Source organism: Vombatus ursinus, unplaced genomic scaffold, assembly GCF_900497805.2.
Source record: "Vombatus ursinus unplaced genomic scaffold, bare-nosed wombat genome assembly UNPS02014793.1, whole genome shotgun sequence".
Lineage (NCBI taxonomy): Eukaryota > Metazoa > Chordata > Mammalia > Diprotodontia > Vombatidae > Vombatus > Vombatus ursinus.
In genome coordinates, this window is record NW_020954571.1 from 9,111,002 (window position 1) to 9,131,553 (window position 20,552).

Here is a 20,552-nt window from a genome sequence, read left to right on the forward strand (position 1 = left end):
TAAGTACCTACTATGTGCCAGGCACTGTGCTAAGTGCTGTGTATACAAGGACCGGAAATGGAAGAAACCTTATTCTCAAGCTTTTTACATTTTGTTGAGGAAGACAGAAACACTTGACACATTTCCTCATGGTTTCCTGAGACCTGGGGAGGCTGCTGGCCCAAGAACCATCTAATATATTGAAAGGGAATTCTGATGGGATCCCATTAGTCCTGGTCCTTTAAAATCATCATCACCACTTCGCCCCTTGCAAATACGTCCTAACTCATTTGCTGTGACTAAGTCACATTTTAGTGCCTCTGCAAAATCCAAAATGTCAATATATGTGGTATCACACTTCTTATGGAGCTATGGGGACAAGGGCAGCCTGGGACACAGTAAAGACATCTCAGGAAGCTGTACTGACTTATCTTAAGGCTACTTGGGCCTCTCTATCTTCCACCAGAAGCCCATCAGCCAATTGGTCTTATAGATGGTACGAAGGCAAGGCCAGATCATTGGGTACTACCTTTCACGTAGACAAAACTGATGGCCTGGACTTTGCCCACGATGTTTTCTGCCCAGCAGGCATAGGTGCCGCTGTCTTCCCTGGTGACAGCTGCCCGCTGAAGCGTGCTGCCCCCATCCTGTTCCAACACGCCCTCTGTGGAGGGAGAGATGGCAAGACGAAGCCAGGAACCACCCGTCCATTTCCTTTTCAGTGTCCTCACCTCGTTAAGCCCGCAGCGCTCAGTCATGTTACTTAGCTATTTTTCCCATTGCCCGCTTCTTTATTCTCTATCTTCTCTGCCTTAGCGAGCTGTCCCTCAGGACTGGCCCCCTTGTCTGACATTCATTGCTCCTCCCTACCTAGTTCCCCTGAGCCCACCTCCCCCCCCACCCAGGTAGGCCCAGACCTGTGACCAGCTTGTTGTTGACCATCCAGCTGATGTGGGGAGCGGGGCTTCCACGGGCAGTGCAGCGCAGCCACAGTTTCTCCCCTTGGTTGAGGCTCAGATCTCCAGGCAGTGTGGTGAAGGTGGGTAGGGACAGGATAGAAAGATGCACTCGGCGACTGGTACTGCCCGCAGCATTCTCTGCAGTACAGGTGTATGTCCCTGCATCCCGCTGCTACAGGAGAAGAGGAAAACATCAGTCATTTCTGGAATGGCGGGCATTCCCCAGCTCCCACCCCCCAAGCAGGGAATGACCTAGGGTGATGATCATAGACTCAAGATGAATAATTGTACTTTAAAGGGCTTCAGAATTCAATTCAGTTCAACAAACATTTATTAAGTACCTACTATGTGCCAGGCACTGTACTACAGAGACAAAAAAGAACTGGTCCTTGCCCTCAAGGAGTTTACATTCTACTGGGAAGCAACTGTACTATCTACCAACTGCTAGTGGCCTCCCTCCCTAATTACCTTGCACTTATTTGTATCTGAACCAAGATATAGGTGTTGTCTGCCCCCAACAGAATGTAAGCTCCTTGAGGGTAGGGATTGTTTCTTTCTCATTTTTTTTGTCTTTGTATTCCTAGCACATTATAAGCCATGTGTGTTTGTTAACAGACTGATAGACCTAATTAATACAAAATAGGCCCAAAGTGATTTCAAGTGAGGGCAGAGTCAAGATGGCAAAAAAAAAAAAAGACAGGAACTCACCTGAACTCTCCCCAAAACCCCCTGGAACAACTTTAAATAATGCCCCAAAACAAATTCTGGAGCAGTAGAACCCACAAAAGAAGGGGGTAAAATAATTTTCCAGCCCAAGACAACTTATAAGGTCAGCAGAAAAGGTCTTGTTGCACCAGGGTAAGAGTGGAACACAGTCCGGTGCAGGCCATGCCAGCACTGACTAGGCCAGTAAACCAGCAGGGGGCCTTGGGAAGCAACTGAATCAGCAGCAGCAGCAGCAGCTGCTGCAGCTGCCTCTGGAGCTCTCAGCCATAGCCAGTAAGGGGGTTAAACAACTGGTCAGAAGGAGATGACAGGGATCTCTTTGCTAGTACTGGCACAGGACTCTGCTGCTTTGCCCATGCTCAGATCCAAGTCACAGTCCTGGGTGGCAGTCCTAGGGTGAGGAGGAGTGGTAGGACACCACAGTCTGCAACTGCAGTGGAGCAGGGACCCTCATCACAGCTCCACGGCAGAAAAGAATGCTTGTGATTGCTCACAGACCAGAGCACAGGCCAGGAGAGTAGTAAACACCTCTCCTTAGATCATGCCACCTTGGAAAAACTGAAAACTTACAGGTCCCTAGAAGTATCTCTGAAAACAGCTGCACAAAACCCCTGAAGCTTGGGATAGTGCGCCCTCCACCCTAGAGGCAGAGCTCCACTTTAGCAAAAAGTTAAAAGTCAAGAAATAGACTGGGAAAAGGAGCAAACAGAAAAAAATTCTTACTATGGAAAGTTACTATGCTGACAAGGAAGATCAAAACATATGCTCAGAAGACAACAAAGTCAAAGCTCCTCCATCCAAAGCCTCCAAGAAAAATATGAATTGGTCTCAGGCCATGGAAGAGTTCAAAGTAATTTCAAGAAGAAGAGGGTGCTAATAACTGGCAGCCTAGGCACTGCCTTTGCCCCTTCTAGCCTAGCCCTAATCTCAAGTGGTTTATACTTTATCAGGGAAGAAGGAAACTCTTGGCATGTTTGCTCTTGGTTTCCTATGACCTGGAGAGGCTGTTGGCCTGAAACCCATCTAATATGCTGAAAACTAAGTCTGTATAAAAACAGGAAAAGAAAAGAGAACTAAGTGTAATGGGGTCCCATGAGTCCTGGTCCTTTAAAACTATGACCACCCCCCTGGTTCTTGCAAATAAGCCCCAATGCATGTGCTATGAGTAAATCGCCGGGGAATAAATTCTTCTTTTAAAGAGGAAGAAACTAAGCTTCATATTTGGCTAAAGTCACACAATCAGTAAGTGGTGGAGTTAGGACTTGGAAGTTAGGTCTCACAATCACAGAATTTCAGAGTTTGAAGGGATATTAGAGGCCAGGTAGCCCAACTCTCATCTAGGCAAGAATCCTCCTCTAGTATCCCCAATCAAGGTCATCCAGTCTCTACTGGAAGATTAAGAGTGGTGGCGAAGTCCTCATTTCCCTAGGCATCCCATTCCACTTTCGGATACCTTGAATTGTTAGAACATTTTCCCATTTATCAAACTAAAATCTACCCCTCTGCAACTCACTGCTTTTACTCCTACCACAGCCTGCTTCCCAGAACCAAGAACATGTCAAAACCCTTTTCTACTTTATAGTCCTTCCTTCAAATATTCCAAGATAGCTATAATATCCCACCTAAGTCCTTTTCTCTGGTGCCTTAATTCATCTTAATATTTTAATATTTCATATCTTTCAAGCTGGCTATCTCCCAGTTGTTAGCACTCTCTCCCTCTTGAAATTACTTTTGCTGCCTTCCAAATCACAATCACCTTCATTTCAGTCCATTAACATCCTTTCTGAAAGGTAATACCCACAACTGGACATAAAACACTCTAGAGGTATTTTGATTGGGACAGAATACGATAGCACTGTCTCCTCTCATTCTGGATACTAAGAAGCCAGAGACTGCATCAGAATTTTTGGCAGCCACTATGGACTATTGACTCAAATTGAGTTTGTGATGTATTTAAACTACCAGATCTTTTATTTTATTTTTGAACAGGAATTATTGTCTGACTACATCTCCCCTACCCTGAATTTGCACAATTTTTTTGTGCCCAAGTCTATGACTTGGCATTTATCTCTATTAAATTTGATCTTATTAGATTTGGCCTATTGTTGTTCTAACTCATTGACAGCCATTTGGATCCTGATTCTGTCATCTGCTCATTGTCCTGCTGTCTCCCATCTCTAATGACATTGCAACAAATGTCAGCGCTGACTTAGACTGTCAGCTTTTAAAGCTTCTACTAACTTGGTGGGGTTTTTGCCTGTTTATCATTTTTGGTCAGTCTCTTTCCTCTTTGTGATGAGCAGTACAAAAGACACTTGGGACACTTTAAGGATGTGGCTTTAGAAACAGGAGAGGAGAAGTAACAAGGAAACTGGATTTCATTTCATTTCATCAATAGACCGGGGATGAAAGAAATCATGGTCAGAAACAAGAGGGAATGCCAGTGGAAAGGAGCAGAGGCCAAACTCTAGGAAGAATCCAGGAGCCTGTTAGGCCTCTGCTACTCCCAATTCATTCCTATAGGAAAAAGCAGACACAAATATTCCTGGCTGGGACCTAGGGGATCCCCTTCATAGTCTTCTCTTTAGGGACTCATAAAGTCACTGGTCTGACCCACTCACCTCTGAATTCTTCACTAGCAGCTCCCCAGATGGTTGGATGGCATATTTCCCCTCCATACTGGACACAATAAACCCATCTTTTTTCCAGGTGATGTGGGGCTCAGGGATGCCCTGAGCCATGCAGGGCAGAAGGACCTGGGAACCCTCAGCTGCTGACAGGTCAGAGTGTCCGCCCTTGATCACAGGAGGGACTGGCAAAGACAAAAGGAGGAGAGAGAGATTGTGGGGGTTCAGTCATAATTTCTTTCCTCATATTCTTCCAGTCTACCCTGATGACTCTAGCACACCCCTTGCCCGTGGCCTGTAAATCAGTCTGCTGAGCTTCGTTCATAAGCAGCCAAGGTGATATGGCAGAAGGAGCATGGACTAGGAGGAAGAAGCATGTGGCTTCCAATCCAGGCTCTGCTATTTATTACCTGTATCAATAGTCAATAAAGATTTATTAAGTACCCACTGTGCTAAGCACTGTGTGACCCTGGGCAAGTGAGTTAACTTCTCTGAGACTCAATTTTCTCATCCGTAAAATGAGAGGTTGGATTAAATGAGATCTTCAGCCCTTGTGAAGTCTGTATCCTATGACACTACTAACCTCCCCTGGTCAGAGTCTGTAGACATAACAGATCGCAAGAGGCCGTGGAGTCTTAGAGCTGGAAAGGGCCACGGAGATCATCTCCAACTCCCTTATTTCACTCAGGGGGTCACTGTGGTGCGGAGAGGAGAGGTGACCAATGTGCCAGGTGGCAGAACCACCAGGATCCAAACCCAGGTTTCCAACTCTGAACCTGGCTCTCTTGCCAAGACAAACATCACAAAAGCTTCCCTCAGACACACATCCATCCACTTTAATATCCAGGAACACTGACCTGGATTAACTCCCAATGGCATATAATCCCCCCAAACAAAGGGCAGATTTGCCTCCCTAATTACGTTTTAAGTACCTGGTCTGTGTTAATACCTCCATTTATTCTATTGCCACATTCCCAGCAACCTCTAGAAAAAGCCTCTGAACAATGAGTACAATAGTGTCCCTCAGGCAAGGAGATAGCAGCAAGTATAAAATTAAAAGTTACTGATTTAACAAGTTTGGTTACCCAATTCTCCAGGGAACTTGCAATTCTGGTCTAAGGTTAAAAAAAAAAAAAAGGCAGCCAATGAGAAGCAGGAGATGTGGGGGGAGGGGAGGAGGGAGGGATGGGCAAGCTGATGGATTCACTGGATAGCTGAAACATCACGCTCCCTGGTTTCTGAGCACACATCAGCCAACACTGGATGTGTGCATGGGGGGACCTGCCTAGAGAAACTCGTGAATAAGGGAGTTAAAAGTTCATCGTGAGTAGACAAACATCGGCTACCACCAGAGAGAGCTCCTCCTAGTATCTTCTTCACTCCTACAGTCCTCATAAAGGAGAATATACTCAAAATTATGATGACCAAGCTTGGCCCCAAAGAAGAGATCCAAGGAAACACCTCCCCTGTTTCTTTGCAGAAGTGGGGGACCACGATGTGAAACTGTTTATGACATCTGACTTATTCAAAATGTTGGTTAGTTTTGCTGAAGTTTTCTTCTTTTTTTTTTCTTCTTTGTTATAAGGCAGGGGTTCTTAACCTCTTTTCATGTCATGGACTCATTGGATAGTCTGGTGAAAGCCATAGATCCCATCTCAGAATAATGTTTTTAAATACCTAAAATAAACTGCATGGGATTGCAAGGAAAACAAATGATATTGCAATAAAGATATTTTCCCCTACCCAGGTTAAGAACTCTTGCTATAAAGGATGATCTTTTGGCAGGTAGTAGGGGGATGCATATAGTGGGAAATGTATATAATGTAAAAGCGAAAGATAATCATACAAATTTATTTTGAAAAAAAAAAATAGATGTGAGCATGTCCAGGATCAGTGGTCTTTGAGTGCCTTTCTCTTTGGGTCCAGTTTTAAGCAACTATCTTTTCCTTGCCCATCCCCTCCCAGTAGAAATGCCTTCAGACTGCAGATTTGGGTGGTGGTAATGGTGGTGATGGTGCTGGTGGTGGCGGTGGTATAGAAATAGTTCAATATCCCAGAACCAGTCTGGATTCTTGATAGTTCCTACCTTGCACCACAAGTCGAGTTTTCCCCAGAGCTGTGCCAGAGGGGTTCTTGGCAATGCACAAGTAATTGCCTGCATCTTCTGCACTAGCTTGGGATATCTGCAGCTGCCCATTGGACAGAATCTGGGCACCAGTACCTGGATGGGACGATGGTGGAAATTAGGCGTTGGCAGCTATCAGAGCTGCTTTTATTTCAAAGAGTCCAAGAAAAAGTGATCTCCCATCTAGAATAGTGACAAGGCCCTTATAGGAAGTCATTGGAAACTGACAAGGGGTGGGTCAGTTGGGATGTAGAATCCAGGGCAGGGAGGAAAGAGTCAGGACCAGGGGGAGATATAGGCAGAACAGAGTGGTGAAAAGGAAGTAACCGATTTTATTGGCCATTATTAAGTTGAAGGACGTCCCCTAGAATCAGGCTGCTCCCACTTCCCTTTCCCATCTTGGTTGCCACACAAATGTCCCACCTGTAGGGATGCTGAGCCCTTCCTTCTGCCAGGTGATGGTTGGGCGGGGAATGCCAGTGGCCTCACAGGGCAGAGCCACATCAGCTAGAGCCATCACGTGCACCACGCCAGGCAACGGTTTTATCACTGGGGAGGCTGAAACAGAAGGGCAGTCAAAAAGGGAAGAGCGCAGATGTCCCATGGAGCTATATCCTGAGATGCTGTCCTGGACACACACGCCCTCTAAAGATCTAGGGAACCCCGGCCTCTTTTATGAAAGTTCTAAGGACCTTGGAGAAGAAGGAGGATTCATGGCTGGTGGTCTATGCAAAGAGCTAAGTCAACAGGTTTCTCAACCATGAGCCTAGCCGGCCCTCCCTATCAAAGAGTCCAGGAGTCTAAACTTTCCTCTGCCTTGGGATCCCTTCCCAACTGCAGGGAGATGAGAAGGGAGGTCTCACAGTACTTACCTTGCACTGTGAGGGTGACATGCTTGTGGGCCACCCCAGCAGCATTCCTAGCTGTGCAGGTGTAGCGGCCTGTGTGGATAGGCAGAACTTGCTCAATCTCTAGGGCACCTGCCGGGAACAGGAACAAGGCATGGAGAAAGATGTGAGGTGTGAGAACAAGTACCACAGGCCTGGGAGAGGGTCAAGGGGCGCCTTTGCTGCTGCACTGGCCATTCTCTGTGCACACTCCTCTCCCTGGCAGGGGCTCTGTGGTCCAGCTAAGCCTTTCTTCCTAAGGGTCCCACAGACTTGCAACCTTCTATCCTTTTATAAAAGCCAAAGTGGTATAGTTCCACGAAAAAAGCATTGGGATGGGAGGTAGGAGACCCAGGCGTAGGCAAGGATGTGTTAGATTTATGAGGAGACCTGGGTTCAAATTCTGGTTCTGATACTTTCTAGCTGTGTGACTATGGGCAAGTCACTAAATTTCTCTCTGCTTCTCAGTTTTTTCATCTGTGGAATGGGGATTATACTTTCCTCACAGAAGACAGTGTTTTGGTAACAAGGTGGCACAATGAGTAGTAATACTGGACTTGGAGTCAAGAAGACCTGAATTCAAATCCTGCCTCATACACTTACTAAGTGTGGGACACTTGGCAAGTCGTTTAGCCTCTTTCTGCCTCAGTTTCCTCATCTGTAAAATGGGGGTGACAACAGCACCTACTTTATAGGATTGCAGTGAGGATCAAATAAGTTAATATTTGTAAAGTGCTTTGCAAACTTTAAAGCCTTACATAAATGCTAGCCATTATTATTACTATTATTGAAGTGCCATAGACTCCTTGCCTTGTGATTTATTATTATTATCAACTCTATCAATTTTCTAGGACCTTCAGATAAGTTATTTATCTTTTCTTGGCCTCAGTTTCCTCATCTGTAAAATTAAAGGGTTGGTCTAGAGCAGAAATTTTTAATTTGGTTCCATGGACCCCATAAAGATCCATAGATACATTTCATGGGATCCATGAATTTGTTTTTTTTTTAAATATTTTCATAACCACATTTCAATAAAGTTAGTTTCCTAAGCAATCCTATTTATTTTATGCATTTTAAAACATTATTCTGAGAAGGGGTCCAAAGACTTCCACAGACTGCCAAAGGGATCTTTAATTAACATCTATAATTAGAAGGTCACTAAGTTCCCTTTCAGTCACAGGTGTGCTTGTCAGTCAGTGTTCAACAACTGGGAGGGAAACAGGTATGACATTTTAAAGGTTAATCTTTAGTATTTTCTCCATTGTTTTCTTAAGTCTTGAAATAAACAAAACAATTTATCAAGCCTTAATTGATAACATTTGCCATTTCTGAGGTGTCAGTATTCAAATGGAAAATTGAATAATTGGCTCTCTCCAGCCAGCATGAGCTGGCTCCAGCATACCCCTGCTCTAGCACACTCCTGCTCCAGCTCTGACGTTCCATGATTCCACTTCCTGGGCCTGCAGTGCTCCTCTCTAACCCCTCTACCTCTCATTCCTATTCCCACTTCCTAACAATACATGTTCCTCCCTGATCTCCATGGCAGGTTCAGAAACTCCTTTCTCCAGGGTCCCTTCTCAGGGCCCCCACACAGCTCCATTCATTCTTTTACTCAACACTGATGTATTCAGTTGAGAGTGTTTCAGAATTCTAGATTCCCCAAATATCAGAGTTGGAAGGGCCTTTTGAGATCATCTAATACGACCCTCTTATTTTAGAAATGGGGAAACTGAGGCCACATAGAATGGAAGCAACTTGTCCAAGATCACATAGCGAATATATAGCCACCCAGGACTAGAATCCACAATTCCTGACTCCCAGCCTAATTTTTTTTTCATTTTGCCTTTTCCCTAAACCAACTCCTGCAACTCACTTCCCTATTTTGGTTAAGGATACCACCCACCTCCCAGGCAATCATTTCTAAGCGGCTTTGCAGGCATACACTTGTCTTATCTCCCCCACTTAGGATGTGAGCCCCCTAGGGCAGAGCCTAGGCCTTCCATTTCCCTGACATGCCTTTTCAAAGCCCCAAGCACAGGACTTGGCACTCAATGGATGCTCTCAAAGGTGTTGACTGACAGCCTCCAACTTTACCTGTGGCAGAGACACGATAGCCACTCCCCCGTTTCCCCAGCTGGGCTCCCCCTTTGCTCCAAGAAACAACTGGAGCTGGCACTCCGGTGGTGTGGCAGGTCAGGACCACTGGCGCCATCTTGGTGACAGTGAAGTCTGTCCGGTCATCAGCAATAGTAGGTGGCACTGAAGGAGACAGTCTTTTAGAGGTACCCAGAGATAGGATAGCTGGGGATTGTAGACCCATTACAGAGCCAGAAGGAGGCTATTCCTAACTTTCCTGGGAAATAGGACTGTGTCCTAGAGATTCTTTGATGGACCATATCATATTATTGGAGGTGGTGTTGGGGGAAGAACCTTTTCTTTCCCTCCCCGTAGCTGTCCTTGGGTGTTCAGCTTTTGCTCCACCTTCTGCCCTGTCCTGCCAGCTTTCTTACATTTTCATAGATGGACACTCACCATACACGGTGACCCAGTATAGCCGCTGGGCCTCTCCAGCATCATTGCTCACTAGACATTCAAACTGGGCTGTGTCCTGAAGATCGGGGTCAGTAAGCATAAGAGAGCTTGAAGGCAGGAGCCTGGGGAGAGACAGACAGACAGACAGACAGACCAACTAAGAGGCCATCCCAGATGAACCAAAGAAGAGTTCAGACATTTTTTCCCCTTTAATCCTGTTTGGACAAGGAATTTGCCCAGTTGCTTTCCCTTCCAGTCAGGCAGGATCACAGAATACTAGAATCGGAAAGAGACTTAGAGGTGAATGTGGTCCAACTCCCTTATCTTGAGAGGCAATGCAGCAATAAGGAGAGAAGACTTAAACTGGAGCTGGAAATCATGGGTTCAAATCTTGTCTTAGGCCACAACTAGCTCTATGACCATGGTCAAGCTTCTCTATGACTTAGGGACTCAGTTTCCTTTTCTGTAAAATGGTTTCACAACTCAGGGATTCCGTTTCCTCCTCTGTAAAATATCTATAATATTTACACTACTTAGCTCACAGGGTTCTGAGGAAAGTACTTTGTAAACCAGTGTTATTTTTCATGTGGACCTGGGATGTGATTTCACTGAGATGGGGAACTCACAGTAAGAAAACTTTCCCTACTAACGAAGATTGGCATCTGCTGTGCTCCATATACTCTTCCAGTTGCTCCCTGAGGGCACTGAGGGCTAACATGACTCATCCAGCACCACAAAGCTGTTCTGATCAGAAGCAGTCATGGAATCTGCGTCTTGCTGTCTCTGAGATCAGTTCTACTATGATATGGTTACATCTAATCATTATCATTATTATCGATTATTGTTATTGTTATTGTTACTACAGAAGTGGCAACACATCGCTGTTTGCTCTTTGTTCTACATGCACACATCTGTATCTAAGAGCTCTGGGGATCTCATCCGAAGTTTGCAGTTAAAGCATTTTGTGACCTTGAAGAAGAAACTGAACTGCTCTGGCCCTCACACCCTGATCTGGACAATGGGAAATAAATAACCCCTGTTCTGCTGACCCCATCTTAGAGTTGCATAGGGCTCAAATGAGATACTGGAGGGGAAGTCATATCAGACCTAATATTTTATATAAACTGTATGTGTCCATGTTGTTTCTTTGAGGCAGCTAGGTGGTACAGTGGATAGAACTCTGGGGCTAGAGTCAGGAAGCCCTGAGTTCAAATTCGACTTCAGATACGCCTAGCTGTGTGACCCTGGGCAAGTCACTTAAGCTCCACGAGTTTCAGTTTTAACTGGGGATAATAATGAGCACTGGATCCTTATGTTTTGACTGGGAATAATAACAGCACCTACCTCCTAAGCACTCAATCCTTCCCTCCCTTCCTTTCTTTCTTCTTTTCCTTCTTTCCTCCCTCCCTTCCTTCTCTTCCTCCTTTCCTTCTCTTCCTTCCTTCCTTTCCTTCTTTCCTTCCGTCTTTCCTTTCTTCTCCCTTCCCTCCCTTCCCTCTTTCCTTCCCTCCTTCACTAAGTTACATGCCCCTTGAAGAGACAGACACTTTTTCTTTTGTATCCCCAGGTGCCTTCCACAATGCTCACCACATAGTAGGTGCTTTAAAAATGCTTGCTGATTCATTGATTCAAAGTGCTACTAATACACATTGTACTGACCGGTAAGCCCCTTGATGTTGATCCAGGCTCAATACTTGTCCATTCTTCTTCCAGACCACATGGGGCTTAGGGGAGCCCCTGGCCTCACAGGGCAAGGTGGCCTGGCTGTGCACAGTCAATGTCAGATTGGAGGGTCCGGGTGCAATGGTGGGGGGCTCTGTGGATTGGGGAACTGGGTTTAGAAAATGACCATAGCCCAGGGTGAGAGGATGAAGGAGCTGAGAACAAGAGAGCCAGAATAAGCTATTCATGGCTCTAACAAACACATTGGGCGCAGAGGAAGTGGGCCCAGAGGGTGGCAGGAGGCTATTATGAGCCTTGCATGGGCAATCATTAAGCTTTTGTTCCACTGAACTGAATTAATATGAAAGGAAGGACTTGATACCCACCCCTAACAAGGTCCCAAGGAGATTCAACAAGATACATTCAGCACCTGGCAGAATGTCTGGCACATAGCAGGTACTTCACAAATGCTTATTGATTGACTGACTGACTGATAAGGTGACTGATCTCTACTTACCAAGTATAGAAGGGAGGCTAGGGCACCCATTTGGGGATGTTCCTAACCTCTGAGTACAGTATTATAGAGGATAATTAGCTCATCCCAACAAGCTGTCGGTGCTGCCATCAGAGACAGAGGATGCCTAGACCTTGGGACTGAGGTCACAGCATCCTGAATACAAGGCCCCTCACCTTTCAGTCCTCTACCTACCAAAGACTCGAAGTTCCCGTCCTTGCCGGTCTGAGCCAGCTGAGTTTGAAGCTTGGCAGAGGTAATACCCGGCATCCTGGGGATAGACTGGCTGAATCTTCAGGGAGCCATCTGGCAGAAACTCCAGTCTAAGATGAGAGGAAATGGTTGGATTAGCAGAAAGACCTACTGAGTGAGCTGGACAGAGGGGCCTATGGAGGACTGGTTCCCTCCCAGTCTCTAGCTGAGGCTACTGACTGTGGTTCTTCCCAGCAGGCCTCCTGAGGGCAGATGTATCCAGGACAGTATATCAAAATGTTATCCTGAGGATGTTGCATCCCCATCCCCACCCCCCATTTTCCCTGCTTCCAACTCTCCACTTTCAGGCTCCTTGATGGCGAAACCAGTACCACAGTGCTTGGTGTTGTAGAGGTGACAGCCCTGGCTGAAGTGGTCCTGACCTGTGAGAACTCTGGCAAACCTCAGACTACCATGTCACGATCGAAAGAAGGGCTCAGCGTCTCTACAGGTGAGGTATACGTGTGGCAAACAGGATAAGAAGGGGAGGCGGAAGCAGCCTGATTCTAAGAACTTTCCTCAACTCTCCAATGGCCATGAGAGGCCATGAAAAACATCTAATGAAACTAAGGCCATGGAGAAATAGTTTCTGTGTGATTTCCCTATGTTCCTCAGACGTAGGCTAAACCCCAAATCCCAACTGGCCATCTAAAGAGGCGGAAAAGGTGAGTGTGGATAGCTTGGCGCAACTCATCCCCAATGCTGGGATAAACTACTCCACCTGCAATTTGTGGACCAATAAAGTACATTGTCTCTGCACATGAAGGCATTAGCTCTTAGCAACAACTCACGGTTGAAATTCCTTCTAATTATAGCCTGGCTTATACCTGGAGGTCCCAGGAACCAGTGGGACTCCATCCTTCCTCCAGCTCATCATGGACACAGGGACCCCCTTGGCCTTGCAGGGCAACAGAGCTGTTTGGTTCACTGAAGCATTCACCACCAAAGGGCCTGGCTGGATTGTGGGAGCCGCTGCAAGGAGAAGGCATGGGCTGGGCCACCCCAGGGCTCTGGAAAGAGCAGACTTCCTAGGCTTGGCTCACAGGCCGGAATCCTTCTTCTGCTTCCCTCAGGACCCAGGGGCTGGTAATACTCACTGTGGATCTCCACATCAAAGGGCAGGCTGGTGCTACCTGCTGCATTGCTGGCGACACAACTATATTTGCCACTGTCAGAAGTGTCCAAGGCCTGGAGCTGAAGGAACCTCCCATTCTCCAGGAGCAGCGTGTGGGCATCTGCCTGACAAGTCCACAGACAGACATAGTTCATCACTATCAGAACCATTGGCACTGCCAGAGAGGGCTCAAGATACTACCCATGGATCCACAGGGCCTTCCAAGACCCAGGATACATAACTTTCTCCTCTAGTGCCTTCTGTGGCACTCCCACTCAGATAAAGGCTTCCTACAGCCCTAACCTTAGATTTGCCTCCTTTTCCAACCACCTTTCCAGAGGATGTCAAACCTCCATGCACCAGGGGGCAAGGGAGACCCTCATGAAACTCTGAGGTCCTGCATAAGGAAACATCAGGATAATCCCTGGGCCCAGAAATTTGCATTGGAATAAGAAGAGGGGAACTAGCTTAGCTGAAATATGAAAGTATTATCCTGGAATCACTAGACCCTCCAGATCCTACCCACCTGGAGCAGGATGCCCTCTCTATGCCATTCGATCTTGGGTGGTGGGTCTGCCTCCACTGGGCACTCTAGGACCAGCTGCCCATCAGCCAGCCCAATGACTGTTCGAGTTTCATGGGACCCAACAATGCTTGGAGGTGCTAGCCAGAACAGACACAGACACACATGAGACACTCCCACCTGATCGCCCAGCCCTATTTACAGCGTTCTCTTCCTCCCATCTTCCTTCCGCATATAGCATCTACCTTGTACCCTAACCAAAAAGTTCTTTCCATCTTCCCCTGCAGGACTCTCAGCCAGGCAGGTGTACAAGCCAGCATCATCCACCTGGAAAACAAGTAGAATAAGAGCTGATCCTTCCCCACCTGCAAGACATATTGCACGGTCACTGCCTCCAAATGCACTGCCCTAAAACATCACTGCTATCCTGTTACTGGCCTGCTCAGAAAACTTATCTACAAAATCGTCATACAACATTTGCACTAGAAGGAACATTATGTATCCCATAGATCAACCTCTTAAATTTTACAGACAAGGAAGCTGAACATCAGAGAAATCAAGTGACTTGCTCAAGGTTGTATAATCATCAAACATGAACCCAGGTCTTCTGGCTCAAATCCAATGCACTTTCTGGAATCAACACCGTATTGTCATACCTCCAGGAGCAATTCTCCACTCCCTGGTCTTGAATGCTAATCCCTACATGGTCTGGCTTTAGCCTCCTTCTCCAACCTTAGTTCTCACTGATCCTTTTACACAGATCTTTTTTAACTCCAGCTAGACAGAGGTCAGGTCTTACTTTTTTTGTCTATTTGGCAAAGGGCCATGAATGTAGTAGGACTACAATGAAGAACAGCCAAAGAATAGATCAGGAAGCAGGAAATCAGATTCTAATTGGGCCTGGGAAATGAGCCATCTCTCATACAAGTGTGAAATCACAAACACACACGCATGCACACGTACACACACACACACACACACACCTGGACACCTTCCACTCGGAGGACTCGCCCATCCTTGGTGACACTCCCTAGCCTGGCCACGGCCTGCCCATCCTTCTGCCAGCTGATGTTGGGCATGGGGCTACCAAGAGCATTGCAGATAAGCTCCAAAGGGGCACCAGGAAGCAGCAGCATCTCTGCAGCCTGACCTGAGTCCTCAATCCGGGGGGGTTCTGCAAGGGGTACAGCCTGTGAATCACTGGAGGAAAAGGCTGCTCTTGCCCTCTTTCTCCTGAAATGGCACCAGATGGATCATGCTCAGAGAACTGCGAAATGCATGCATTGGGGATGACGAGTCTCTCAAATAGAGGTGGGTTTACCATCCAAACAGAGGCGTTGCTCACGTACCACGTTCAAGCCTTGCCCCTATCCCCCGAGCTCCCAAGTCAGCTTGTCCACCTGCTCCCTCTATCTGATGTCAGGCCACTTGACCCTGACTCTCACCGCCATCTACCGCACAATGTGACCTTTCCTTTATTCTCCCTCTTCTTTAGCCCAGTGTTACCAGGAAAGTGGGAGGTAAGAAATGGAAAGGCAAAGGAGGTAGAAGGGAAAAGAAAGGGACGGGGAGAGACTTACCCATGACAGCCAGCTGGAAGTGTCTGGTTGCCTCGCCAGCTTCATTGACAGCCACACAGGAGTACAGCCCCGCGTCATCAGCCTGCACAGCCTCCAGCTGCAGGCTGGTTCCTGTCCCTAGGCCCAAGCTCTGGATCATCAAGGATGCCCCATCCTTTAGCCAAGACACTGCAGGAAGGGGGGTCCCTCTGGCCTCACAGGGCAATGTGACATCTGAGCCCCTCACTACAGCCATGGCATCCTTGATCTCTGATGGCTCTAGGACAGGGGGGACTAGGGAGGGAGGGAAGAGGACAGCAGGTGTTTTAACCAATGTCTGCCAGAAGGTCCAACAGAAGGTTTACCACCATTAATGGAGTATTTCTCAGAGGAGAGGTGGGGCCCTGAGAAAAAGATTGTCCACACATTGGCACTGCTGTTCCTTTAAGATACCAGATGACTATGGGGCAGCGGCCATAGAAACTAGGTTCTACATTGCCATTCACTAATGGTAATGATGATGAAGACAAACAGTATGCTATACTGGACAGAGAGATGATGGTGATGAAGCCAGGAAGATCTGGGTTCAAATCCTATCTCTGACACCTCTTGGCTTTGTGACCCTGAGTAAGACACTTAATCTCTCAGTGCCCCAGGCACCTCTGTAAAATGAGCAAATTGCAAAGATGGTGCTAATATGCAATGGTAGAGAGAATTTCCTTACCCAGGAGTTCCATATACCAATAAAATCACAGATCCCCTTCTTATCCTTAGTAATAATAACAACAATGACAAATTCCACTAGAAAAGTTATTATTTTATCTACCTGTGGGATATTTCATAGAACATTAAATATAAAAAATAATAGCAGGAGAGTGACCTCAGGTCCATTTAAATCTGAACTTCATCAAACAATATGAGATTAATAATAATAATAATAATAATAACAATAATAATAATTCACTTAACTCTGGGCATTCTCCCTGGCTTTCACCTATGCCTGGAACGCTCTCCTTCCTCTGATACAGCTACTGACCTCCCTGGCTTCTTTTAAGTCCCAACTAAAATCCCATCTTCTACAGGAAGCCTTTTTAACCCCTCTTAATTTCAATGCTTTCCCTCTTATAATTATTTCCTATTTATCCTGTATTCAGTTTACTTTGCATGTAATTGTTTGCATGACCTCCCATTAGATTATAAATTCCTTGAAGGCAAGGACTGTCTTTTTCCTCTTTTTGTATTCCCAGAGCTTAGTACAGTGCCTGGCACATAACTGGTGCTTAATAAATGATTTTTGAATTGAATTTCTATAGCATTTTAAGTCTTATAAAGTTTTCCTTATAACAACCGTTGTCTTCCCAACAAAACCGTGATATAAATATTCCAAATATTATAAACCCCTGTTTTATAGATGAGAAAACTGAGGCTCTGAGGAGTCAAGTGCTTTGCTCATAGTCACTTAGCTGGTAAGCATCAGAGCCAGATTCCAACCCCAGATGTCCTCACTCCAAGTCCAGCACTCTTTCCACTACACAAAAGAGCAACAATTAAACACACACACACACACACACACACACACACACACACACACACACACAACCTCTAGTCAATCTTGAACTTTTTCTCTGGGAAAGGTTACTTCCTGATACATCTCTACTTGTCTGAACCTGAGCAGTCCTTTCACCAACTTGGGCCTCAGTTTCTTCATCTCTAAAATGAGGGGGTTGGACTAGATGATTTGATCCCTAAGGCCCATCTCAGCTTCCCTAGTCTAAGGTTCCATGACTAAGGGGGGGCCCAGGCATAAACTCTGGATAGAATCTTACAGCGAGGCTCTGACATGTTACATGTTGCTCTCCACCCCCACTAGAGTCATCTGTTCTTTCCTCTTGCCAACCATCAGGATGGGGGTGGGTTAGAGGATCCTAATTTAAGAAGAAGAGCTAAGTTGTTAAGTGATAGAAGCAGCCTTCCAGCCCCTCTCCCCAGGAAGGCTGCCCCTCCTCTGCCCCAGCCATGAACCCCGACTCAGCCCCTATCATCCTACCAGCTTCAGCCCTTTCCTACATACCACGAATCTGTAAGCTGAAGGTTCTCTCGGCTACTCCTGCAGGGCTGGAGGCCACACATGTAAAAGTTCCCGCATCTGCCACCTGTACCTGGGAAATCCTAAACCATGGGAGGGAGAAAAAGGGACCAGCCTGGCATGAGCAGAAGACCACATGGACATGTTCCCAATAGGGCTCCCCACCCCCCTGTCCTGCTCAAGAAAATAAGCCATGAGACTGATGCTGAGTGACGTGAGCAGAACCAGGAGAACATTGTGCACAGTAACAGTATCACTGGGCAATGATCGGCTTTGACAGACTTATCTCTTCTCGGCAATGCAATGAATGATCTAAGACAATTCCAAAAAACTCATGATGGAAAATGCTATCCACATCCATAGAAAGAACTGATAGAGTCTGAATGCAGATCAAAGCATGCTACTTTTTCTTCCCCCCCCCCCCCCGTGGTTCTAATTCTTCTTTACAACATGACTAATGTGGAAATATGTTCAATACAATTGTATATGTTTGGCCTATATCAGATTGCATGCTGTTTTAGGGAGGGGGAAGGGAAAAGAGGGGGAGAACATTTAAAACTCAAAATCTTATAAAAGTCAATGTTGAAAACTACAAATAAATAAATTGGTTTTTTTTAAAAGAAAATTGTCTTTACATGTAATTAGAAAAAAATAAATTACTATTTACTTTTTTAAAAAAGAGTTATGGGGACGGTATAGCCAACCTTGACAATCTCAAGCCTCAAGAAATTCCAGGGCTGCTGCTGGCTAGGCAGATTTAGGGAAGCAGGGAAGGAAGGGGATGGAGCTGGCTACCTTGGCCAGCTGATGCTGAGAAACCTGAGCTTCATGCACGTACTATAAGAACAAATACAATAATAACTCACATTTCTTTTTTTTAAAAAGTATTTTTATTTAAAGTTTTGAGTTCCGAATTCTATCCCTCCCTCCCTCCTTCCCTGAGATGGTAAGCCTTACATTTCTATACCACTTTAGGGCTTACAAAACATTTTTCTCAAGCGACCCTGGGAGGTAGAGTCCCAATACTCTTATTTCCACTTTACAGGTCATAGGGTCATAGATTTAGAGCTATTACATCAACAGCCCCCCTCATCTTACAGATTAGCAAACTGAGGCTCAAAGATTTTTGTGCCTGTGGAAATAAATTGGAGGGGATGAATGTCAGATGAACAGAGTCAAGTGGTAAGTAAGCAGCAACTTTGGGGGAGTAGAGAACTACGGTGACAGCAGGGGCATGGTGGCTTTCAAAGGCTGATTGTTAAATTTTCAAAGTGAACATTTATCCCTCAGAAATTAGTAAATGCTACAAATCAGGGTTTGATTTATTATAGTTTTGTTGATTGTTTATACTTCAGAAAGTGGGGAAAAAATAATAATTGCTGATTAAACTTAAGAGTATGTCGTGGATAATTCCCCCCCCCCCCAGTGATCTGGTTGTTAAACATTTACCAACACACTCTTTGATGAGGGGCGCTGAGATAGGAAAATCAAATGTCTAGATTTCATGTAGCAAGTGTTGTAGCTGTGATTTGAATTCTGGTCTCCTAATATCAGGTCTGGCATTCACTCCTCCACACCTCACTGCTCCTCAAACATCTACTCAACAACTACATTTTAAGTACCTGCTATGTGTTAGGTGCTAAGCCCTGGGAATACAAAGAAAAAAGGAACAATTTCACCCCTCAAGAGGCTTACATTCTACCGGAAGATACCACATAGATAAGCAAATTCAAAGTAATTTGAGAAGAGAGAGAAGGAGCTCTAACCCCTGTGGGGAGAAAGGAAAAGTAGGAGGAAGCAGCAAATGAGCTTTGGTTAGGATGAGGCCAGGGAGTGCATTTCAGGCACGAGACAACCTGTGCAAAAAAATAGAGATGGGAGACAGAAAGCTGCCCTCAGGGATAATTAGCAGGCTAATTTGGCCAGCACATAGAGTACATGAAGGGAAATAATATGAAAGGTGTCTGGAAAGGCTGGTTGGAGACAAATTATAGAGAACTTTCAATGCTAGGCAAAGGAGGCAATTTTTAAGTGGGAGAGTCACATGGTGAGACTGATGTCCTAGGATGGATGCCTTAGGATTATTTTGGCAGTTGTAGATTGGAGAACCGGGAGCCTGGGAGCTGAGAGACAAATTAGGAAACTGCTTCAAGAAGACCAGGGAAGAGATGATGACAGTAGGGACTGTGGATAGAGACAAAGGACAGATGTTGGAGAAAGATGCTGTGGATGTGGGGTAGATTGTTGTTGTTCAGTCATTTCTGTCATATCTGACTGTTCATGATCCCTCATTTTACAGATGAGGAAACTGAGGTAAATAGAGTTAAGTGACTCACCCAAGGTGACACAGCTAGTAAGTGTCTGAGGCCAGATTTTAATTCAGGAAAATGAGTCTTCCTGACTCCAGGCCCAGAACTCTATCCACTGGGCCATCTTGCTGATACCTTGCGATAGATTAAGACTTGGGGAAAATGATTGGACATGGGTGGTGAGGATGACTCCAAGGGTGCCTGAAAGGACATAATATCCTTAACAGAGACAGGGAAGTTTGAAAGGTAGATGGGTTTGAGAACAAGATAATGAGTTTCATTTTGGACATGTTGAGTTTGAGATATTAATGGGATATGCAGGTGGAGGTGTCCAGCAGGGAATTAGTAAGTGGGGACTAGAGCTCAAGAGAAAGATATGAATTGAATATAAAGATTGTGCAGCCGCCATATGGCACACTAGATAGAGTGCTGGCCCTGGAGTCAGGAGGAACTGAATTTAAATCCAGCCTCAGATACTTACTAGCTGTGTGACCCTGGGCAAGTCACTTAATCTCCGTTTGCCTTAGTTTTCTCATCTGTAAAATGAGGATAATAATATACCTACCATTGGGGCAAAAATAAAATAAAATAAAATATTTTAATTAAAAAATAGTACCTCCCTCCCAGGGTTATTGTGAGGATCAAATGAGGTAATAATTGTAAAGCACTTAGCATAGTGCCTGGCACGTAGTAAGCAT

General features: G+C 45.6%; 1 protein-coding gene across 1 annotated transcript in view; it reads right to left on the reverse strand.

Annotated features, from left to right (window-relative positions):
- HMCN2 (hemicentin 2) overlaps positions 1-20,552 on the reverse strand; it is a 177,385-nt gene that overhangs the window by 28,560 nt on the left and 128,273 nt on the right. Inside the window, exons 68-84 of the mRNA XM_027869654.1 lie at positions 17,531-17,628; positions 15,481-15,753; positions 14,884-15,074; positions 14,146-14,227; positions 13,904-14,040; positions 13,361-13,502; positions 13,091-13,235; positions 12,207-12,334; positions 11,495-11,651; positions 9,836-9,957; positions 9,398-9,562; positions 7,289-7,396; positions 6,840-6,974; positions 6,378-6,512; positions 4,286-4,476; positions 897-1,110; positions 509-643 (exon numbers count right to left, since the gene is read on the reverse strand). Of these exons, the coding sequence (XP_027725455.1) occupies positions 509-643; positions 897-1,110; positions 4,286-4,476; positions 6,378-6,512; positions 6,840-6,974; positions 7,289-7,396; positions 9,398-9,562; positions 9,836-9,957; positions 11,495-11,651; positions 12,207-12,334; positions 13,091-13,235; positions 13,361-13,502; positions 13,904-14,040; positions 14,146-14,227; positions 14,884-15,074; positions 15,481-15,753; positions 17,531-17,628 (2,558 nt within the window). The remainder of the gene's footprint in view (positions 1-508; positions 644-896; positions 1,111-4,285; positions 4,477-6,377; positions 6,513-6,839; positions 6,975-7,288; positions 7,397-9,397; positions 9,563-9,835; positions 9,958-11,494; positions 11,652-12,206; positions 12,335-13,090; positions 13,236-13,360; positions 13,503-13,903; positions 14,041-14,145; positions 14,228-14,883; positions 15,075-15,480; positions 15,754-17,530; positions 17,629-20,552) is intronic.